At 35.1% G+C, this 19,178-nt stretch overlaps 1 protein-coding gene across 1 annotated transcript in view; it reads right to left on the bottom strand.

Annotated features, from left to right (window-relative positions):
* QKI (QKI, KH domain containing RNA binding) overlaps positions 1-19,178 on the bottom strand; it is a 167,303-nt gene that overhangs the window by 113,785 nt on the left and 34,340 nt on the right. The window contains 1 exon segment of the mRNA XM_035900406.1: positions 17,638-17,780. Coding sequence (XP_035756299.1) covers positions 17,638-17,780 — 143 coding nt within the window.

Genomic DNA, 19,178 nt, shown 5'->3' with positions numbered 1-19,178 from the left:
ATTACTCTGTCCCAGATCTACATTTAACCTAGGTATTACATCCCACAGTTATTGTAGCAGTAATTTTGGTAACATTTTAAGTTCCTTTAAATTAATTATTTTTTTAAGCACATCATCTTAAGCCAATTGCAACAGTATAGATTCCGTGGGATCACCAGAATGGAGAAAGATGTCCAGAAAGTTTTTCAAGCTCACTAGGGAGCACTGTTTGTGGCAGGGGAGAACACCTTAAATCTCAGTACTAAGTATGGGAGTATTTCTGTTACATGGCATGCATGAGTCAGTCCTCCATGCTGTTTAACCTCTAACTCACCTCATCTAGAAAGCCAGTAAAATGGCATCGGTACAGACACCAAATAGTTAACATTATGTTCAGAACTAAAATCTCTTGAATGAACACACACATGCTGCAAGCCAGTTGGCTGACCAAAACTGAGCATAACATTCAGCATTCGTTGGCCAGTTAGTAAACAGACCTTGCCTTTAACAGGGACTGCACACAGTCTTTTAATAAGAAACACTGATATAGATTTATCTATGTTTTCCAATAAAGCTTTAATAAGACCACAGTAAAGAATCCATGATGAAGGTAACACCTTGCTCTCCCTCTGAGATTTAAGAACTGCAGCCTTCCCTCTTGGACATCAGCAATACATGCTTTCATGGTTCCAAGGATGAATTACCATAATAAACAGCTCGGCCTACCTTAAGAACCGCTCATTTATTACAGCTTCTTACTAGTGAAGTTCTCTGAGTAACATTAAAACAGGTGGTACAATAAATAAGAACTTTCAGGAGTTTTTAATACTAAAAACCAAGATTTTTAAATTTATTTTTTCTTTTTCACTTAAAAAAAGTAATTCTATTAGTTACAAGAATGACAAGTATTACATTTTCCAAAAGGTAACCCTGAGTCCTACTCAACTATAAAGTTCTCCTTGCTAGTACCTATATTCTGGCAACATAACATTATTTAACAAATTAAAAACTGCTTCAAATTGTGTTCTGGAATATGTCAAAATAAACAGCACACCATGTAATTTCACATAGAAAACCGTGGTTGTTTTAATTGGGTGATAAATTTTAATAAATATATTGCTTGCTACAATAAAGACTAAATTGTTTTTAGGAAGCAGTACTGTACAGTTAAAGCCCAAAGACAGCACAGCAACATTAAAGAACATAACCATCTTAAAATAAAAATATCAACTTATTCCATTTAAAGATGCCACAATTCTGCAAGGTTAGTTTTATTGCTCCAGTTGACTTGCCAATTACCAGATTATTTATATTTGCTTCTGACTGAGCAGAATATCAGCCACTGGTGATCATTCAAAAAGCTCAGAATCCTTTTCAGATCACTGCAGCTGTAAACCAGACAAACCAGATTATCCATGTGAGGTCAATAAAATACAGTTTTTACTCAGCAGATTGCGTTCTAATGCTTAAAACGCTCCTTTAAAAAAAAAAAAAAGAAAAAAGAAAAATGCATTTAAATGTATAGCTGGGATTTAGAATGAATTACTAAATCCTTTAAATCCACATTATTCACCTCTAATAACCTCTGTGCTGAAAGCTTTGAGAGCTTGTTTAACTGACAAACAGCTTTACAAACCCCATGTAAATACAATGCATCAGATCTACAAAAAAAAAAAAAAAAAAAAAAAAAAATAGATCAGGCTAGCTTTCCAGGTCATTTTAATGATCGTAATAGAGCTTTCTTTAACAAAGAGAAAAGAAATCCCAGAGCACAGAATTAAAAAAAAAAAAAAAAAAAAAAAATTAACACACTGAAGTCTCCACCTTTTTTCTCCCAATTCTTAACTTGCATTTTATATGAGAACCTGAGTAAATTATCAAGTATTCAGATTAAATACTTGGTGTTTCATTCAGAGGTTCAAATTTTTCAATAAAAAGTTATCTAACAATTTTTAGCACAGAAATTCTAATGCACATGACAGAATAACCTCAACAGTCGCTAAACCTAGTTAACTGAATGCGTTGCAACTAGTCAGAGAAGCCAACGTAACAGTTTCCTTTGCTATGTTTTAACTAGGTATCTGTCAGAACTTGTTATCAAAATGCAGCCATAGGATTTCAGGATATAGTATTCCCTGTGCATCCAAAAATCAAAATCTTCAAAATATATTTCTCTTGTCATCTAGTGTACCAACATAATTTTCATCCACACATTCAACCACAAAATATAACACAGTCTTCTCAGAGTATCTATTTTCATCTCCTCTGGGCAGAAGATTCCACCTGACTTTTTAAACACAATGTGTACGTGTGTTATCAAAGGTGGAAAAGATGAAAAAATATATTTTTATATGTTAACACAAAGATAGTATTTTTAATCTCAAAGGCACAGTTTTACCAGATTAGCTGCCAAAGAGCTAACATCATTTGTTCACAAATTCTTTGAATAATTTGAAGGTTATTCTATCTAACAGCATAACAAAAATTTAAATATCCTAACCTACTAGATTTGAAAAAGTACCACATCCTACTGACAATCAATTCAGTTTTTATAAAAATTAACAAAGACGTAAACATTTATGCCAAGACATTTATAATTTAGTTTAAAATTAAGTGATTACTAAGGAGTTTTACTGTTTTAGGATTGTATAAGAAATTTTTTTTCTTTTTCATTTTTCTGTAGCAAAATTACACCTCCATCATATAATTTTGGCATTAGAGAATACAACCTTCAGATGGAAGCTAGAAAGCAATCCAAACAAACCAAAAGAGAGATCTACTTTTTTGTGAAAATGAATGATATGCTGCCACCATAAAGACCTTACATTATATCGTCAGAGTCAAGAAACTTTAAAGTGCTGCAGGAGTTGTGCTGCTTAAGTTGCTTTAAATAGAAGCAGCGCAAGTCAGATAAATGAACTACGAAGTCTGAGAGAATTAATTCAAGAATAACTCTTAATTACTGATCTCTAACTCAAAACTACAAAAGCTGTGTGCTTGTTTTTTACCGTACAGAATTAAATAACCACTTGGAAAAAAGCTAGTATTATAATCAGCACTTGCATTAGGTAGAAGGAATAAAGGCATTAAATTAGCTACAATTTTCCTGATACTTATTCTGATACTTTTTGTATCATATATCACATAGTTAATATTTGCATTGACCTAAAAAACTTAGAGAATTCAAAATGGAGATCCACAAAGGGCTGCTGTGCTAATTCAAAAGGTAACTAGCACTTCAGAAATGGTATCATGTACTAAATGCAAGAGAAGATTTTCAAATGACTATGTAGCTCCACAGCCATAAATCTCTCCATACATAAAAAAAGTAAATCTGACTAAACACAATACATCAAATTCCCTGAGCAAAGAAGCTCAAATCTCTCTAATCTTTTTTACTCAAGGCCTGAAAACCATATCTGGTGCATCATCATGCTATGCACAGTCCACCTGAACTTTCACATACCTGTTTTAGTATTCCCTGCAGAAAAGATAAAACACAAAGACAATAAATTAATGCAAGACCATCTCAGATTGATAGAAAATCACTCTGATGGTACTATCATAACAAGGAGAAGCTACTTCTATCGTGGGAAAAAACAGCTCTTAACATTAAGACAAATGAGACTCATCTATCATTGCTGCAGTCTTCTAACAGCTGCCATTAAGCTCCTCGGCTACACTTGCCTTCTACAAACACTCCAACAAACTTTAAGCAAGGGGACATACCAGCGCCTTCTAAGATGAGGAGATCTGGAATTTCATGATCTCTTCCCATGCTGTCAGATTATGCTGCTGCACAACAAGCCTGTCTACATTTAAGAACAAAAAATGGCAAAGTCCTCTCCACTAAAGGCTTTTAGGCTGGAGTAGTTTCACTCTCTTCAGCCCACAGCTTCTTTCAGGGAAAGGCTGGACCCACTCCTTCTCACTTGTTAAACCCAGCGGAGGACTGCCTCCGTTACATATAAAATATGAGCCTTTTAAACAATTAACAGTGATTTTCCCAAACGCTAGCTTTCATTTTGAAAATGCATCAAATATAAAATCACGATACTTTTCTACACCTCTAATAAAGAGGGGGATTAAGATATATAAAGTTTATACCAATCGAGAGTATTCATGCTTTCATTTATTATAAAAATAAACATTTTTTCTAAATTAAGTATTAAACTGCAAAATACTTCATCAAGTACCAAAATGTTTCCAAATATTCCCATTAAGGAGTGAGAAAACATTAAAAGAACTTTACTGTAAAACCACCTAACAAACTGCTGGAATCAAAAGTAAATTAGTTAATTTTTAAAGTAACTTTCTTTGGACAGCAAATGAAGCATTCATTTCTTTTTGCACTGAATGAGCCACGGAAAGTGTTAAACTAGTTTTATAAAACTATTTATATAAAAATAAGAAATTTATGTTACTAATAAAAGCACTCTTTCAAAGTTTGTCCTTCCAAACTCTTTAACCTTCTCTGTCATTAGAGCTGACTGATAAGCCACCAGCTGTTTTTTTTCTTCCTCATGCTACAATGCATTCTCTTCCTTTTTAAGGCTAGTATAGCCAAGCAACAAACAGCAGGACTTAAGCCAGCTGCTAGAATGTCACAAACCTATATATTTAGCTCCCATCTCAGTTATTGCCATCCCTCAGTGTCAACCATTTAATGACCCTTTTGCTCCAGCCTACTGACATCTCTCACTGAGCCGATAACACCGTGGGCTGGATCAGCAGCCAGGAGGTACAAGAACACACAACAACAAAGCAGAGACCTTATCAGTTATTAGAGACAAAAGCCATGCCTTGTCAAACATACTCAAGGTGAAAAACATTTTGGGGTTTGCCCCCTCCCCCTCCAATTTCTGATCTCATTTTCACTGTTTATAAATTGTTCAACTGTTTATGTAACTATTAACTTTAGATCTTCAGTGAAACAGATCTTTGTTCTTTTAGCATGTTTAGCATTATACTATCTTCACTTAATAGGTAAATCCTATCCTAATCCTCCCATTTGTACGACACTGGTTTTTACTATTTGCTCCACTTTTGCTTTCTCAATGCTTTTCATACATATGAATATAAACTGTGCATTAAAGTCACATTTGCTTTCCATTTAAGATTGTTTTAAACATTAACCCTTTTCCTCATGCCACAAGTTTAAAGAAAATCTTAATAGGGTAGTTTCAATTCCATTTCAAATAACTATAAAATAATATCCCTCAAAATGAATTTTATGCTACATGTTCTGTTCATGTAAAAACACTAATCTAATTACTGTCATATTTTGGAAATAATTGGATTTTAAATTGCTTGGAATTATCAACATAAGAGAGAAAGCTGTAAAGATAGACAAATTAACAATTTCATGGTTTTAAAATAGGAATCTCTGTTATCGTTAGAGGCCCATTTGCAATGATTTAAAGGCCCACAGTACAGTTTGGTAGTTCCCTCCTTTAAGTGGTCATAAAAACCTTTAAACAGTAATTGAAAGATTGTTAACAGAAACTCTTTCAGGAAATCAGATCCCGTGAACAATCTAATAGTAGGCATGCTTAAGTGAGATAGTGAATAATCTGTTTCATCCTATTCACTAAGATGAGGTTTTCAGAACAGTGACAAGACATCAGTTTCAATAACACCAGGAGATGAGCAAAAATTGTTCAATTCCATGCTCTACTTGGGAATCGTGACACATTTATCTAAAGAATTAACAAGTTGTGCTGTGTGTAAATCGGTCTCCAAAACCTAATTGTAGGTTCCAGCAGTGCCCTCTAAGCCTCACAGTTTACATCATTAAACTCATATTCCAATAACAAAGGATCCTCAGGATATACAGTCCAACAACTAATTTCCATAATAATACCTTTTAATTAGATGTGACTACATGTGACATTACCCAAGGCACTTAAAGTTGGCAATTTTGCTGTAGACTACTTCCAATTCTCAGTAATTAGAAGTGAGAAAGATATGTTTAAATTGGACCACCATTGCAGATGGTGATACTGTTGTTAGAAATACTTTGCAGAAATGGAAATTCTTATACTTATAGGACACCGTTCCCTTTTTTAAAATTATCAGAGAAATGCAATCACTTTTCCTCCCCCAAAAAGGAAGAGATGACCAAGCAGAAACAGGCTTTGAGGTTATACTTAAGTTTATACAAAGGAGAGATGCTCCGTAATCAGTTCATTTTAGTTACTAGAAGTTTAGACAAAGTTCTATATCCCTTTCAGGCAATAGATTTTATACTGAATCATTCAATATTTTGTAATTCTAAGTTCCAAAAATAAATTTATTAGTCACATTGAAAGGTGTGAGGAAACACAGAAATTTCACACTCCCAAACCAGAAGACCTTAAAGCTGCATTATATAAATAGTAATTACTATTTTTTCCTCCACAATAGCATTCTCTGACAAGCAAACTTAAAAAAGAGGTAAAGCACCACACCAACCAACAGAGCAACTAAACCCATGATAAAGATGCATAGTATTGTTTTGTGGATAAAGGTACGCATTACCAATGACAGCTGTGATGAAAGCTTCCATATTCTACCAAGACATCTGAGGAAAAAAAAAAATGCTTTTTTATGAAATTTCTGAAGCGAGTGACAAATTAAAGTATTTAACCTTCCCAAACATAAACATGCTTTCCATTCATGTGACTGATTTTAATTACCTAATTTAGCTGACTAAATTGTAATTTATAATCACAACCAGTATTAGATAATTTTTGCTTTGCTCCTTTACTTTTACACACATTTGAGTATTGATAACACAACTGCAATCTGATTCATAGAATTAAGGCTCTATAGTAGAAATAAACTCTGATTTCTATGAATTCACAGGGAGGGAAATCAGAATTCTTACCTAGTTTGAGACAAATCAACTTCTGAAATACCTATTTATAGCTTTAATTATATTGAAAAGGCTCTGAGTATTTCAACAATCAGAACTACAAAAACTCAGGATTTAAACAGAGAATGATAAAGCTTTGCCACAGCAGCTTTGTACGTTGCAATCAATTTCCATGTACGCAGTTTGCACTGCACTGCACTCACTAGGAGCTGACTTACCAAACTAGGTCTAGAATTTTATGTCATGAAAATAGTGAAACACGTCACAAAGTAATTCTAAATTGTTTCATCAAAACAAATGCAATCCCCCTCCCAAAAGTTTAGAACAAAAAACAGTAGGGTTATATAATTGGCAGTATTTGTTATTCTACTACAGACTTCAAGTGACATGCTTCAACCAAGTGTAAAAGAAAAAAGACTAGTGGCTTTCAATGTCTACTTGCTGTTGTTGAATTATTTTTTCTAAAAAAAAAAAAAACCAAACCAACCATAAATTGGTTTCTCAATGTTGACCATATTTAAAGTGAAAAATTGAACAATCCCATTCACCTTCTGAAAAGGCTGTTACAAAAGCATTCAATAGACGTGTATAGCTGCCAGAATAAGTAAGTTTGCAAAATTCAAGCCTAGAACTGCAGCAGAACAGGGCAGAAATGTGGAAGGTATCTCAAATTATAGTCCCCTCAGTATTTTCTTTAGTGTTTTAATATCTAATCCACCTTGTTTGCTTTAAACGACTTCCGCTAAAAGTCATTTATATTACCAAAACTTAACACTCTGCTCTGCCTGTAAGAAGGTAATACATAAAAAGACAAATAAGGCAAAACTGAAAAGCACCTGAAACATCTTGAAGAGCCCAACTGGTTGGGAGCATTTAAAGGTACAAGTCTCACGACATATGCATTATAGAGTTATGCTTCAGCCAGCATCACGCAGTACAGAGCAGTATTACATTCTAGTATTACAGTAATAATAGCACCTTCGCATTATCAAATCATATTGAATCTATCATCCTAAACATTTACAATTACACTACTACTACTAAAATAGCAGCATATCAACAATTACTACATTCAGGCTTCATTTTTAACTGGCTTTTGCCTTTTACCCCGGGCTTTTTAAGTACGGAGACAGATAGACAAGACTTTACCACATTCAACAGTTCCGTGATGACCACCACTACTGCAGTCATTGCAACAAAAGAGGAACTACCTCATATTTACCACAGGAAAAAAGGCATAAGGAAAAGTTATCATAAAGCTTTGAGATGTGCTTCAGATTCACATGCCAATCTACCCGCCTGTAGTAACATACATCTCTATATTCTAAGTTATCTTCCAGCACTATTTATGCTACAAAGCCAGAGTTCCAGGTGTCTCTCTCGTTCAGCTTGCCCATCTGCTGACTCCCTTGGAAGAAACTGAAATCCCTCAGAAAGACTCACAAGCCCTTGTTTACAACTTTCTAGGTCTCAAGAACAACATTTGCACTTGTGGAAGAAAAAAAAAAAAAAAAAAAGATGCAAAATACTATTTTGGCCAGACTAAACTGAAAAAAAAACTAGAGATCAAAGCCTAAGAAATACTGTTTTAGTATTTGTGTTGAACGACAGCAACTTTGCTTTACTTTTAATGCAAGTGACATTCACTTTAAAAACCAGCAATCAAATACAGTCAAATGAATTCAAACTATAAAATTCAAAACAATTAGGTTAAACAGTATGACCCAGAAATTTAATGTTAATTTGAATAATACAGTCATTGTCATCAGTACTTTAAGGTGCATTAAGATAACAATTGGCCATCTCCACTAATCACTGTAATAAATCTGGAACAGCAATATGAGTTCTCTATTTCATGCAGCATTCATATTTTTAGACCACCTGTGCTTGGTGGGGGAAAAAAAATAGTATCTGAGGAACTGTCACATATTTAAGACTACTTTAAATCATAACTCAGTTGACAATCTTCCCAGAGCAAGCAGTCCCTGCATCACTGACAAAAGGGCAAAGCCCTCAGTGCCCACTGTCCACTACAGATCATAATGTTTCTAACTGGAATGAACTTGAAATTTTAGGTCAGTATGTTCTGATTGTTTAAATTGTTTTTAAGCTGAAATACATTGATCAAGCTGATGTCAGTACTTTAAAGAAACAGAAGCTTCTGAAAAAGCATTAATCAAACCAAGCAATTTAAAATTAAGTGTTGGCTGGATAAATGTACACCATGAGGACAGGTGCATGAGCCTGCCCAGAAGATGGGGGGGTACTATGCTATATAATAAGAGACAGCAAAAATGAGTGCAGGTAAGGTGTAAAAAGGAGCTAGCTGCTCATCAACCAGAATTATTTTTCTTAAAGTACTAAGTGCATATGAAAGACAACGCACACAGTTTCAAGAAGTGCAGCAAATTTCAAAAGGAATCAGTGCCTTCACAGAATTCAACTATTCTACACTGCTCTTAATAAGAGAGAGAAACACATAAAAGCTTAGAATTGTGCATTAATATTATGCCAAAGTAACTGAAATGAAACAACTGTGCCCAACTACTGTTCTTACTGGCTTTAAAAAATACCAGAGACTAATTGAATAAATTGAGTAGATCCATACAGCAATAAATGAATACCTATTAGCTACACAATCTCAGAATCTCCTACGCAGAGATATCTATTGAGGTAGCATTTGTGTTTAATCTAAATACAACGTTCAAAACTAAGGCAGGTAAACAACACTTCCTAAGCTATGAAACAAAACACAGAAGAAGAAAGCAAAGATCATAGAATCCTAGAAAGTTTGAGGTTGGAAGGGACCGGACCCCTAGAGGTCAGCTAGTCCAACCCCCCTGCAGTGAGCAGGGACACTGCTAACTCAACCAGGCTGCTCAGAGCCCTGTCCAGCCTGGCCTTGAATGTTTCCAAGGATGGGGCCTCCACTACCTCTCTGGGAAACCCATTCCAGTGTTTCACCACCCTCACTATAAAGAATTTCTTCCTTATATCCAGTCTAAACCTACCCTGCCTGCTTCAGTTTAAAACCATTACCCCTTGTCCTGTCACAGCTGGCCCTACTGAAAAGATATTCCCCATCTTTCCTATAGGCCCCCTTTAGGTACTGAAAGGCCACAATCAGGTCTCCCCGCAGCCTTCTCTTCTCCAGGCTGAACAAGCCCAACTCCCTCAGCCTGTCCTCATAGGAGAGGTGCTCCAGCCCTCGGATCATTTTAGTAGCCCTCCTCTGGACCCGCTCCAACACTTCCATGTCCTTCTTGTGTTGAGGGCTCCAGAGCCCTTTCTGAACAGAAAGTTTACCCCACAAGCTGGTATTTGTGTACAATCTTCCTCTGAACAAGAATCAGAAAAAGACCAAGTGACCAACATCAATGAGATGCAAATGCAGAAAACAATCCTGTTTTGCATTATGGATCACATTCAAATCAGAAATGAATGCTATAAATGCAACACGACACTGAAGACTATTCCTTGACAAATGATATACATGGTAAAATGTACTGATGAGTTTAGAACTTCAGAAACAGCAGAACCTAAAACCAGCACACCTCTTTAACTTGTCCATGTTCTTGCTTAAAAGGCAACTCTTTTTTTAATTAATATGCATCCTCAAGGCTTGTGGGCAGACTTAGTCTAGTAATAAACAACAGACCTTTTAGTACCGACAACATGTAAGCTGATTTTTACCTGAGTGTATGATTTAGCAGAGCTACAAGGAAAATAGCAGGCTGATATTTTGCCTGATACTCAAAACAACTTTTAATAGCAATTCAGGATAGGGCTCAGTGACTTCTTATCCCAGTGAAACATAGAGCAAGCATAGTAAATAATGACTTGCATGTCACTGATCTACTTATGTGAAGTTACAGAACTCACGTTGTCCTCTGACAAGAAAGTAGTGAATTACTTTTGCAAGTGAAACTCCAAAAAAAAAAAAATCTGAGCATACAAACAGTAAGACCTAAACTACAGAGCTACTATAAAGGAAGAAATATCTAGCATGCCTGACAAAATCTTAGTGACTACTAGGTATATGGGGGCTTGAGGGGGAAGAGAAGGTAGCATGGTATTATGATTACCAGGTTAAGTTTCTGGGGAAAGTACAGCAGCTCAGTGTTATACGTCTCCTATGTCAACTAACCAGAGGGAAAAAAGTTTAACCTCTTCATTATCAAGAAAGGGACTTTCTCTCTTATTTCCTACTTCCTTAAAACATTGTACTTCTCAACTACTAACCCCATCCTTCAGGAGTCAACTTCAGCTCTCTGAAGAAAAAGGAAGATCTGTTCTTGACTTTGAATAACTGAGTACACCCATATATGTATTTTAAACACAGATCTACCTTGCTCTATTAAGTTTTAGCCCTTACTGATATAGTTCCATGTTTACTGCAGTCCCCAATCCTAGTTAAAGTATACAGGATGTTAATTCACAAAAAACTACCAACAAGTTCAAGAGGTGTACCCAAGTGTACCTGACCTATTCACAACAGCAAGCAAAAATGTCATGCTGAAGCACTTCCTCCTCTCTGTAGAAAACCCTTCTTTACTACGATAAACATTTTCCAGAACAGATTGAAAAAAAAAAAAAAAAAAAAAAAAGAAAACCAAAATCAGCGTTTCACAAATCTCTCTGCCCCACAACTGACCTTTCATTGTTTGTATTTGCACACAACTCTTTGGTACTTAGCCTTGCAAAAGCTATTACACAAAGTAGAAGTTCTGAGGGAAAACAGTTCAGTGAAAGGAAGCGTATACAAACTGACACAACAGAGTTGTCCTACATGATCAACTGAAATCATGCACCCAAATATTTTTGTAGCCCACTAACTGAAGAAATAAATGCACATAAAGTGCAAAATTCTAAAACAAAAGAGGGTATTGAGAAGACAGCTCTGATCAAATAGATTGCCCACTGAAAGCCTAACTGCACAGACAATTTACGAATGAGCAACGAGCAATAACGAAAGGCACCCTACGAGCAAAACCAAGCATACAGATGTTGACTAAGTCTTAGCTTGCTTTTTAAAAGGTTCAGTTGGACACATCCTTTGCAAGATCAGATTCTGGAATTCCCAAAGTTAACCATTTTTAGTAGGATTAATTTATTCTAACTAAAATTTTAGATATTTAATTCACAGAAAAACAACAGGCATCTACAAACTAACTGTTTAAACTAATTTTCTAGCCTAATAGTCTTCTTCAGCACTTGACTTCCACACACACACACACACTCCTTTTCATCTGCAGCATACAGAAGGCACCCAAACGTCTAGCACTTGCTGTTAACGTCAGATTAGAATACTCCTACCCTTACAAGTTGGACCTGCATAGTGACGAAACAAGAAAAATAATCCACTACTTTCTACTAGAAGTATCATACACATGCTGGACATTACTAAAAGTTTAATCCTATGATGTTAATTTGAAGCAGTTACTAATACAAGCATCACCATAACAAACTGTCACCCTAACAAATACGTTCAACTTGTGTTACTAGTACCTGATGCAACTCATTTCTTCTCCCAGATTTCCGAATTTACTTTAGAAAAATATTAAGGGAAACACCGTCCCTAGCCAAAGCAAGTGCCATTTACTTAGTCTTTACTTGTTTTGCCTTCACTCTGCCTTCCTTTTTTTTTTTTTTATTTCCACACACAAAACAGAGTATCTGCAAATAGTTCAAGAGAAAATTTGAAAGCAAGAATGAAATGCAAATAACAGTATTAACAGATAAATGACTGGGTAATCACCCATCTAACCTAACTGCACTTAGTGCTTGTAGACTTAAATGGGGAAGGAAGAACTCTCACAAGTATGAAAGATGGATCAAGTTCATCAGTACTGCTGAACTGACGCTGAGCATGCAAGATTACCATCATAGACTAAGGATATGGGTTTTCTCTTTTATGTATTCTAGACTGTCTTCCACCCTTTTACCTCTGAGGACAAACATGCTCTGGAGATCTGACAGGGTTATTTCTGAATAAAATTGTGACAATGTATGTCATCTTTCAGCAAGGTGCTACCAAAAAAAAAAAAAAAAAAAACAAGCCACCTGGTGGGAAACACAGCTCAAAAGGAACTTATCTTTCAAAAGGTGAATTTGAATCTCTCCAAAGAGATGTAAAGAAATAGTTCCATTCTTTCAAAAGATCAGCAAGGTGCTACCAAAAAAAAAAAAAAAAAAAAGCAAGCTACTGAGTGTGAATCACAGCTCAAAAGGAACTTATCTTTCAAAAGGTGACTCAGATTGTCAGTAATGGAAGGAAATCCAATAAAACATTAGACAGAAAGGGTAAAAAACCTTCATACAAATATTAAGGCGTCTCCACTTTATTAGCAACTAAACGAAGGGGACCTTTCTTAATTAATCCATTCCTTTGCCATTTACAACCAGAGTGCATAAAGCCTCTCATAAATACGTAAAGTTCAAACTCAAAATTAACTTCTTGCTCCCACTACTTCTACTATGTTTTTTCCAAATATCTCATTCAGACTGAAAATTAGTAATCAAACTATTTTAGTTCTTCCATACACATTTGTACTTGTACCAGTAGTTGACCTTTTGCCAAATCTTTCTTCAACCGTGCTGGTACTCTGTAGCCCAAGTTTATTTACAGAGACCAGTTATATTCTCCCTTTCCTTCCTATCACAAGGGTAAACAAGACCAGCTCTTTTAGCCTCCTTCCCTGTTTACCACTAGGGAATGAAGAGCTTAAGTAAAAGAATCAGAACAATAAATAAATAGGATGTTATCATTTTCCTAATCCATATTAGGGATGCTATTAAACTCTGATATTACCAAATTGAAAAAGGATTTAAACGTTTTGTCAGTAAGTTCCCCATAGTAAAATGAATCCCTGTGTTCATCGTTCTGTTGTACTAATTAAACAGTTTTAACTAAAATGGTCAGAAAGTACGCACAAGCTGTTTATCACTGCTGGCCTTTGAGCTTCAGTATACTCAAAGGACATGCTACTTTAGATGCGATAATTACTGAGTTCTTACATTTTTACTGAAGAGGCACAGAAGAGTTCCAACAGAGAATTTCACATTAATCAGAGCTAACAGGGTACTTATTAATAATAAAGCCATGATTATAATAGAAAAACATTTATTCAGTCTAACATTTGTAGGTACTAATTCCAAAAACTGTTTAAATTGATATCAGACAGAAAGTTTAGTCTCAGCTCTTTAGGGAAATTCAAGAAAATTAATCATTTATCCGAAGCATAAGAAATGCTAAAGACTATTAACTATTCACCCACAAACAATAGCATATCCTCCATTCTTCTGCTTCCTAAAAGCTCAATAATTTTCCAGACATCTTTTCTTCTTACTTTTTTAAACTCTGATGGAAGATACTTCTCCATGAATTGGAGTTGCCTTCAAACTGTAACACCAAAGACTTAAATGAGCATACAAAGATTTAACTGCAGAGAGAACACATTTTTAACTGAAGGGCAAATTATGGACAACTAATGGAATTTAATCTTCTGGGGGCCTTCTGCACAATTTCTCTCTCAAGTTTCAGGAGCACATGCATGGTTCAGAAAAGCTAAATAGTTCAAATCTCAGTTTTAACACTAAAATCTCTATGAAGATCTAACACCTTCCAAAGGTGCCAGAAGAACATTATATACACAAATATACACAATCACATTACTATAGCTTGCAATGGAAAAAAAAAAAAATGAGCCAGAAAGCAGACCACCCCAACAGTTATGCAATTTATCAGACTGCAATTACATCACGGGAAAGTGTTCCTTATTAATACAACATACAAAAGAAAATTAGCAGGATTTTTGTATGTCTTATACTTTAGTACAGAAGTAGAAATGCAGACTTTATGCAGTCAGCATTTAAAAACTACTGGGTGTTTCAGACAATTTTTTGGGAAGTTGAACCTTGTATCAACTATGGTTTAGAATAAAAATACTCAATGTGCACTCATAAAAAATAAACTATTAAGAGACTTTCAGGGATTTTATGTATTTACTTTAGCTCTGTAATTCAATTTTATATATTCTTTCTTCTGTGTAGGTACTCAAAGGACAGTCAAACAGTAACATCAAAGTGATGTAGGCTATGAAAATTTACTGCTTCATCTTTTATACATCTATGTATAGATATATGTTTACGTATACATATATAAAACGTAAGTTTGTTTAAATTTACAACAGACCATTATTTTTTTGCCTCACAATTAATTTAGGATTCTGTGCACAAAATGCTACTATGGTACTATTCAGTATTCACAACAGTCAACTAATCTATATGCTTATAATTTAAGTCAAAAAAATGTCCAGAATAAAAGTTTATTAGAACATCATAAAAGTTTGTTGATTTTATTTTTTTATTTCTGTTATTAAAAATATTACTAAATCTACACCAGAAAACAGTTTCTGGTCACTCTTCTCTGAATAATCTTTAAGTTCATCCATATTTATGTCTTTGTAAGGTATACAAGATTGTATGCTGGAAGAGAATGGTGATAGAATTAACCAGATATACAGACAAACTCACTCAGACAGTCTGCACAGCATGCCTTCCCTGCAGTTGATAACAATTAAATCAATTGCCAGATATGAGTAAAAAGTGTAACGTAATACTGTGTGATTACAATGAAAATACCTTTACAGGTGAAATTAATCTTTACAAGTGAATTTTACAGGGTTTTTTTTTTAAGACAAGTTGGAATCACTGTACTCCAGACCTTCTGAACGCTTGTACTATCCCAAAACGCAAAGCAGGTTAATTTATAACTTGCAGAAAGTTCTTAGAAAGGGCCTACATACAAAACCACATTTTTTTTTTTTATATGTAGTAGTGTATTCTCATTGCTTAACCAATTACTGAGGCTGTGCAGATCCCATTCTGAGTAGCTACAAACACACACAGACAACGCGTAGACAGGCAGGAGCACATAGAGAACACTGGGCTTGGCTCCCCAAGGAAGCTTGAACCACCAGGTACCACCGCAGTGGTAGAAGCTGCACATTTTCTAACAAACATTTCACATCATCTCACAAGAACCAACTACCTTTTTATTCCAGGTCACATATATAGAAGTCTCATATGTATCACAAGTCTCTCCAACTTCTGAATTTGTAAGCTTTTGTGGCACAGAGAAAGCTAGCAGTAGCTAGAGAAATTGTACACCAGAAGTTACGCAAGTGCTTTGACAGTAACTAGAGACAAATGCTTTCCTGCTTATTTACATTACATTTGATAATTAATTGGCAGTGAAGAGCTAAGCTACTACACCCTTGATTTCAAGAAGAAAAGCTTAATAATAATTACAGGAAATCCAACACCTTTTTCTTCCAATCTCATGATCCTGGTACAGCAAGCATCAAGTTCTGTAAAAACTACAACTGATAACTGAGGCAACTCTTCTCAAAGGATGCATTGTCAAGTTATAAAACCAACATTTCAACAGCCAAGTTATGTTTTAAAAAGCAAATAAGCAATATAACTCTAAGATATATACAGATATCTACATACAGAGCTACTTAGATCACTTTACAGAACTATTGCATAGCATGGTTCCTCTCAAAAATCTGTAATTCGAGGGAGTTTCATAAGACTCACTGTTTTTCATGTGGGGATATGTATGCATATACATATGTGTATATAGATATGCATACGCGTACATTTAATTTGGAAGAAAAATGGAAGGTATGGGGAGAGAGATGTCCTTGCCACCAATGCAAATTCTTTTAACACTTTTCCAACTACAGGTATTTTAACCCGAAAGCAACAAAACAACTTGGTGAAAACTGAAAAGGGTGAAGAGACATTTGTCAAAGTACTCTGTTCTGAATAATGACTTGCACTTAATTTTCTTAATGGAGTATGGCACAATGGGGTTTTATTTAGAGGCCTGTATGTTCTACGCAGCGTTAAAATGGTAAGGCTCAATTTGGAGAGCTTAATCTAATTAATTAAACAAAGAAAAGCCACAGAAATACACAAGTGTTGCTTCCATTTTTTGCTGTTGCATACTTTCTTCCACTTTATACCACTTAGATGTGCAAATGCCTCACTTGGACACTGCACTCCTCCACTGCAACAGGACCTCTAAATTCTATTAGGGAGGAATAACACAATTTCTTATTTTGACAGTGAACAATGAAAATGGTTGGGGTAGAATTTGACAGGACTGTTTTTCCCAAGTGGTTTTAAGAAACCATTCAAGACCACAGGAGTTCCAAATACTTCTAGTTAAATGAAAGCATTCTCCCTCAAAAAGGTAGGTGTACAACAGAACAGAACACGCAGTGGGGAATGTAATATTGGCATGCAAGCAAGGAGGAACCCCAACCCCAAGATAAATACACTTCTGGATGCAACAGAACTTGTTACATATGTATGGGACAAACAGTAATTGGAGATTAAGTACAGTGTCCACAAGGTCTCTAAAGGGTATCTAAGGATTCTCCAGCTGACTTTTAGAGACATACAAAGAGGAAAAAACACTGTCTCAAAAACTACTTCCCTCATAAAACTCACTACATGGTTTCTCAGGACTGACAGTCCTGAATCAACAAGACAATTCGCATCTTAGATCTACGGCTTTATAATCCATACTAGTTTGGTATTTAACACAACCTTTTTCCACTCACACTCGCTACAAAACAAGCCACCAAGTGCAACATACACTGCTTCCCTAAGAAGTATCTTGTCAAAAACAATTCAGTGTGATCCAAGGGTAGCATCACATGAAATTTACATTTAAAGACAACCACAAGGATCAAAAAATAATTTAGGTACTAAAAAGATATACTTACATCTGGATATTCTTTTACAGGCACATATAGTTTCTCTTGTAACTGTACAATAGGTCCCACAGCATCTGGTAATTCTGCACTTCTCTTCTCCGTACTACCATTTAATGTGTCGTTATACATGTCTTTCCGTACTCTGCTAATTTCTGTGGGGGGAAAAACGTATATTAGGTATTAAATACGGTAACATATTATAATCTAGCATGACAAGTCTTCGCTTCCTAATCTTTCCCAAATCTTAATGCTATTTTCTTCCTCTCTTCATGAGTATCAGGGTAACTTGAAAGAAAAATCTACGCTGGTTTTGTTTAGTTTTTTGTTGTTTGTTTTTTTTAAATCGCAGCACCCATCTTAAATGTTTTCTTCATGTCTGTAAATTTGCTGCCTACTCATCCTGTTTGTGGAATTCAGCTACTGAAGTAAATATTATGGGCAGCTCCTTAGAACACTTACAAGACTGTTCACATAATTTAAAAGGTGTATAAAACAGTTCTCATTTTTTACAATAAAGCACCTCAAAAGGAAAACATTACAAATCTGTACCTAACATAAAAAAATACAAAAATGCATCTATACAGTACTATTTGCTAGTTATGAGATTAACTACAGCATTTGGAAATGAAATGGTGTGTCTTTCAGCAGTGAGAAACATGACAACTCAAGGGTGCAGTTACTGAGCACAAAGTAAGACAACAAACTAGTAAATGTTATTCTACGGACTACCCCCAGTGAGATAATGAAAAAAAATGAAGACAAGTATGGCATCACAGATCTGGGCAACCTCTATATACACCCAAAAGTCCTACTACTTCATTGCAAAGTAATGAAAAACTCCTTCACAGCACCAGGGAATGTCACAAGTGGACTTATAGTGCTGTTTCTACCAATTACACCTGTATTACCCACACCTTGAGGTATTTACTTGCAGTATGAAGTTGAGTAGTTATACATAAGGTAGTTAAAAATGGATAATTTGATTCAAATCCAGGTTAGTTTCACTAAACTGTAACAATCTGAGAATGGACACAAAGCGTTCTCTTAACAAAAACACAGATTTAACAAGAGTTTGTATTTCATTTCTAGAAATGTTAAACTGGTATATAAATTGCTGCTGTAAGAATAAAAAATGCTACATTTCACAAGTTACAGAATCCCAACTAGCATAAAATTCTCAATGAGTTTATTCCAGCATCACTAAAGAATTGCTTAAAATTAATGTATTAACCAAGTTCCAAGCCGAAAACTAACATTTAAACATTGTTCCCAAAGCATTAAGACTTATGATAGAGTGGGCTGTAAAGCAAAACCAAGTATCAGTAATTCCAGTCTTTTACTTCGAATTGTTATAACCGCTTTCAAAATATTCAGAATTAAAATGAAACTGAAAACAGAAATTTCATGTTTTCATCTGACCACAGGAAGCCACAGAAACGAGAAGTCACTTGCAACTCTGGCAACAGACAAGATTAATATAACCTCTCTTTCATAATCAATTTCTTCTCTGGCAAATGATTAATAGCTGAGATTTCACCGCTTGAAAAGCT

The sequence above is a fragment of the Egretta garzetta genome, unplaced genomic scaffold (assembly GCF_000687185.1).
Source record: "Egretta garzetta isolate BGI_Z169 unplaced genomic scaffold, ASM68718v1 scaffold388, whole genome shotgun sequence".
NCBI classification, from domain to species: domain Eukaryota; kingdom Metazoa; phylum Chordata; class Aves; order Pelecaniformes; family Ardeidae; genus Egretta; species Egretta garzetta.
Note: the sequence above shows the minus strand (reverse complement) of the source record. Positions and strands in the feature narration are given on the sequence as shown.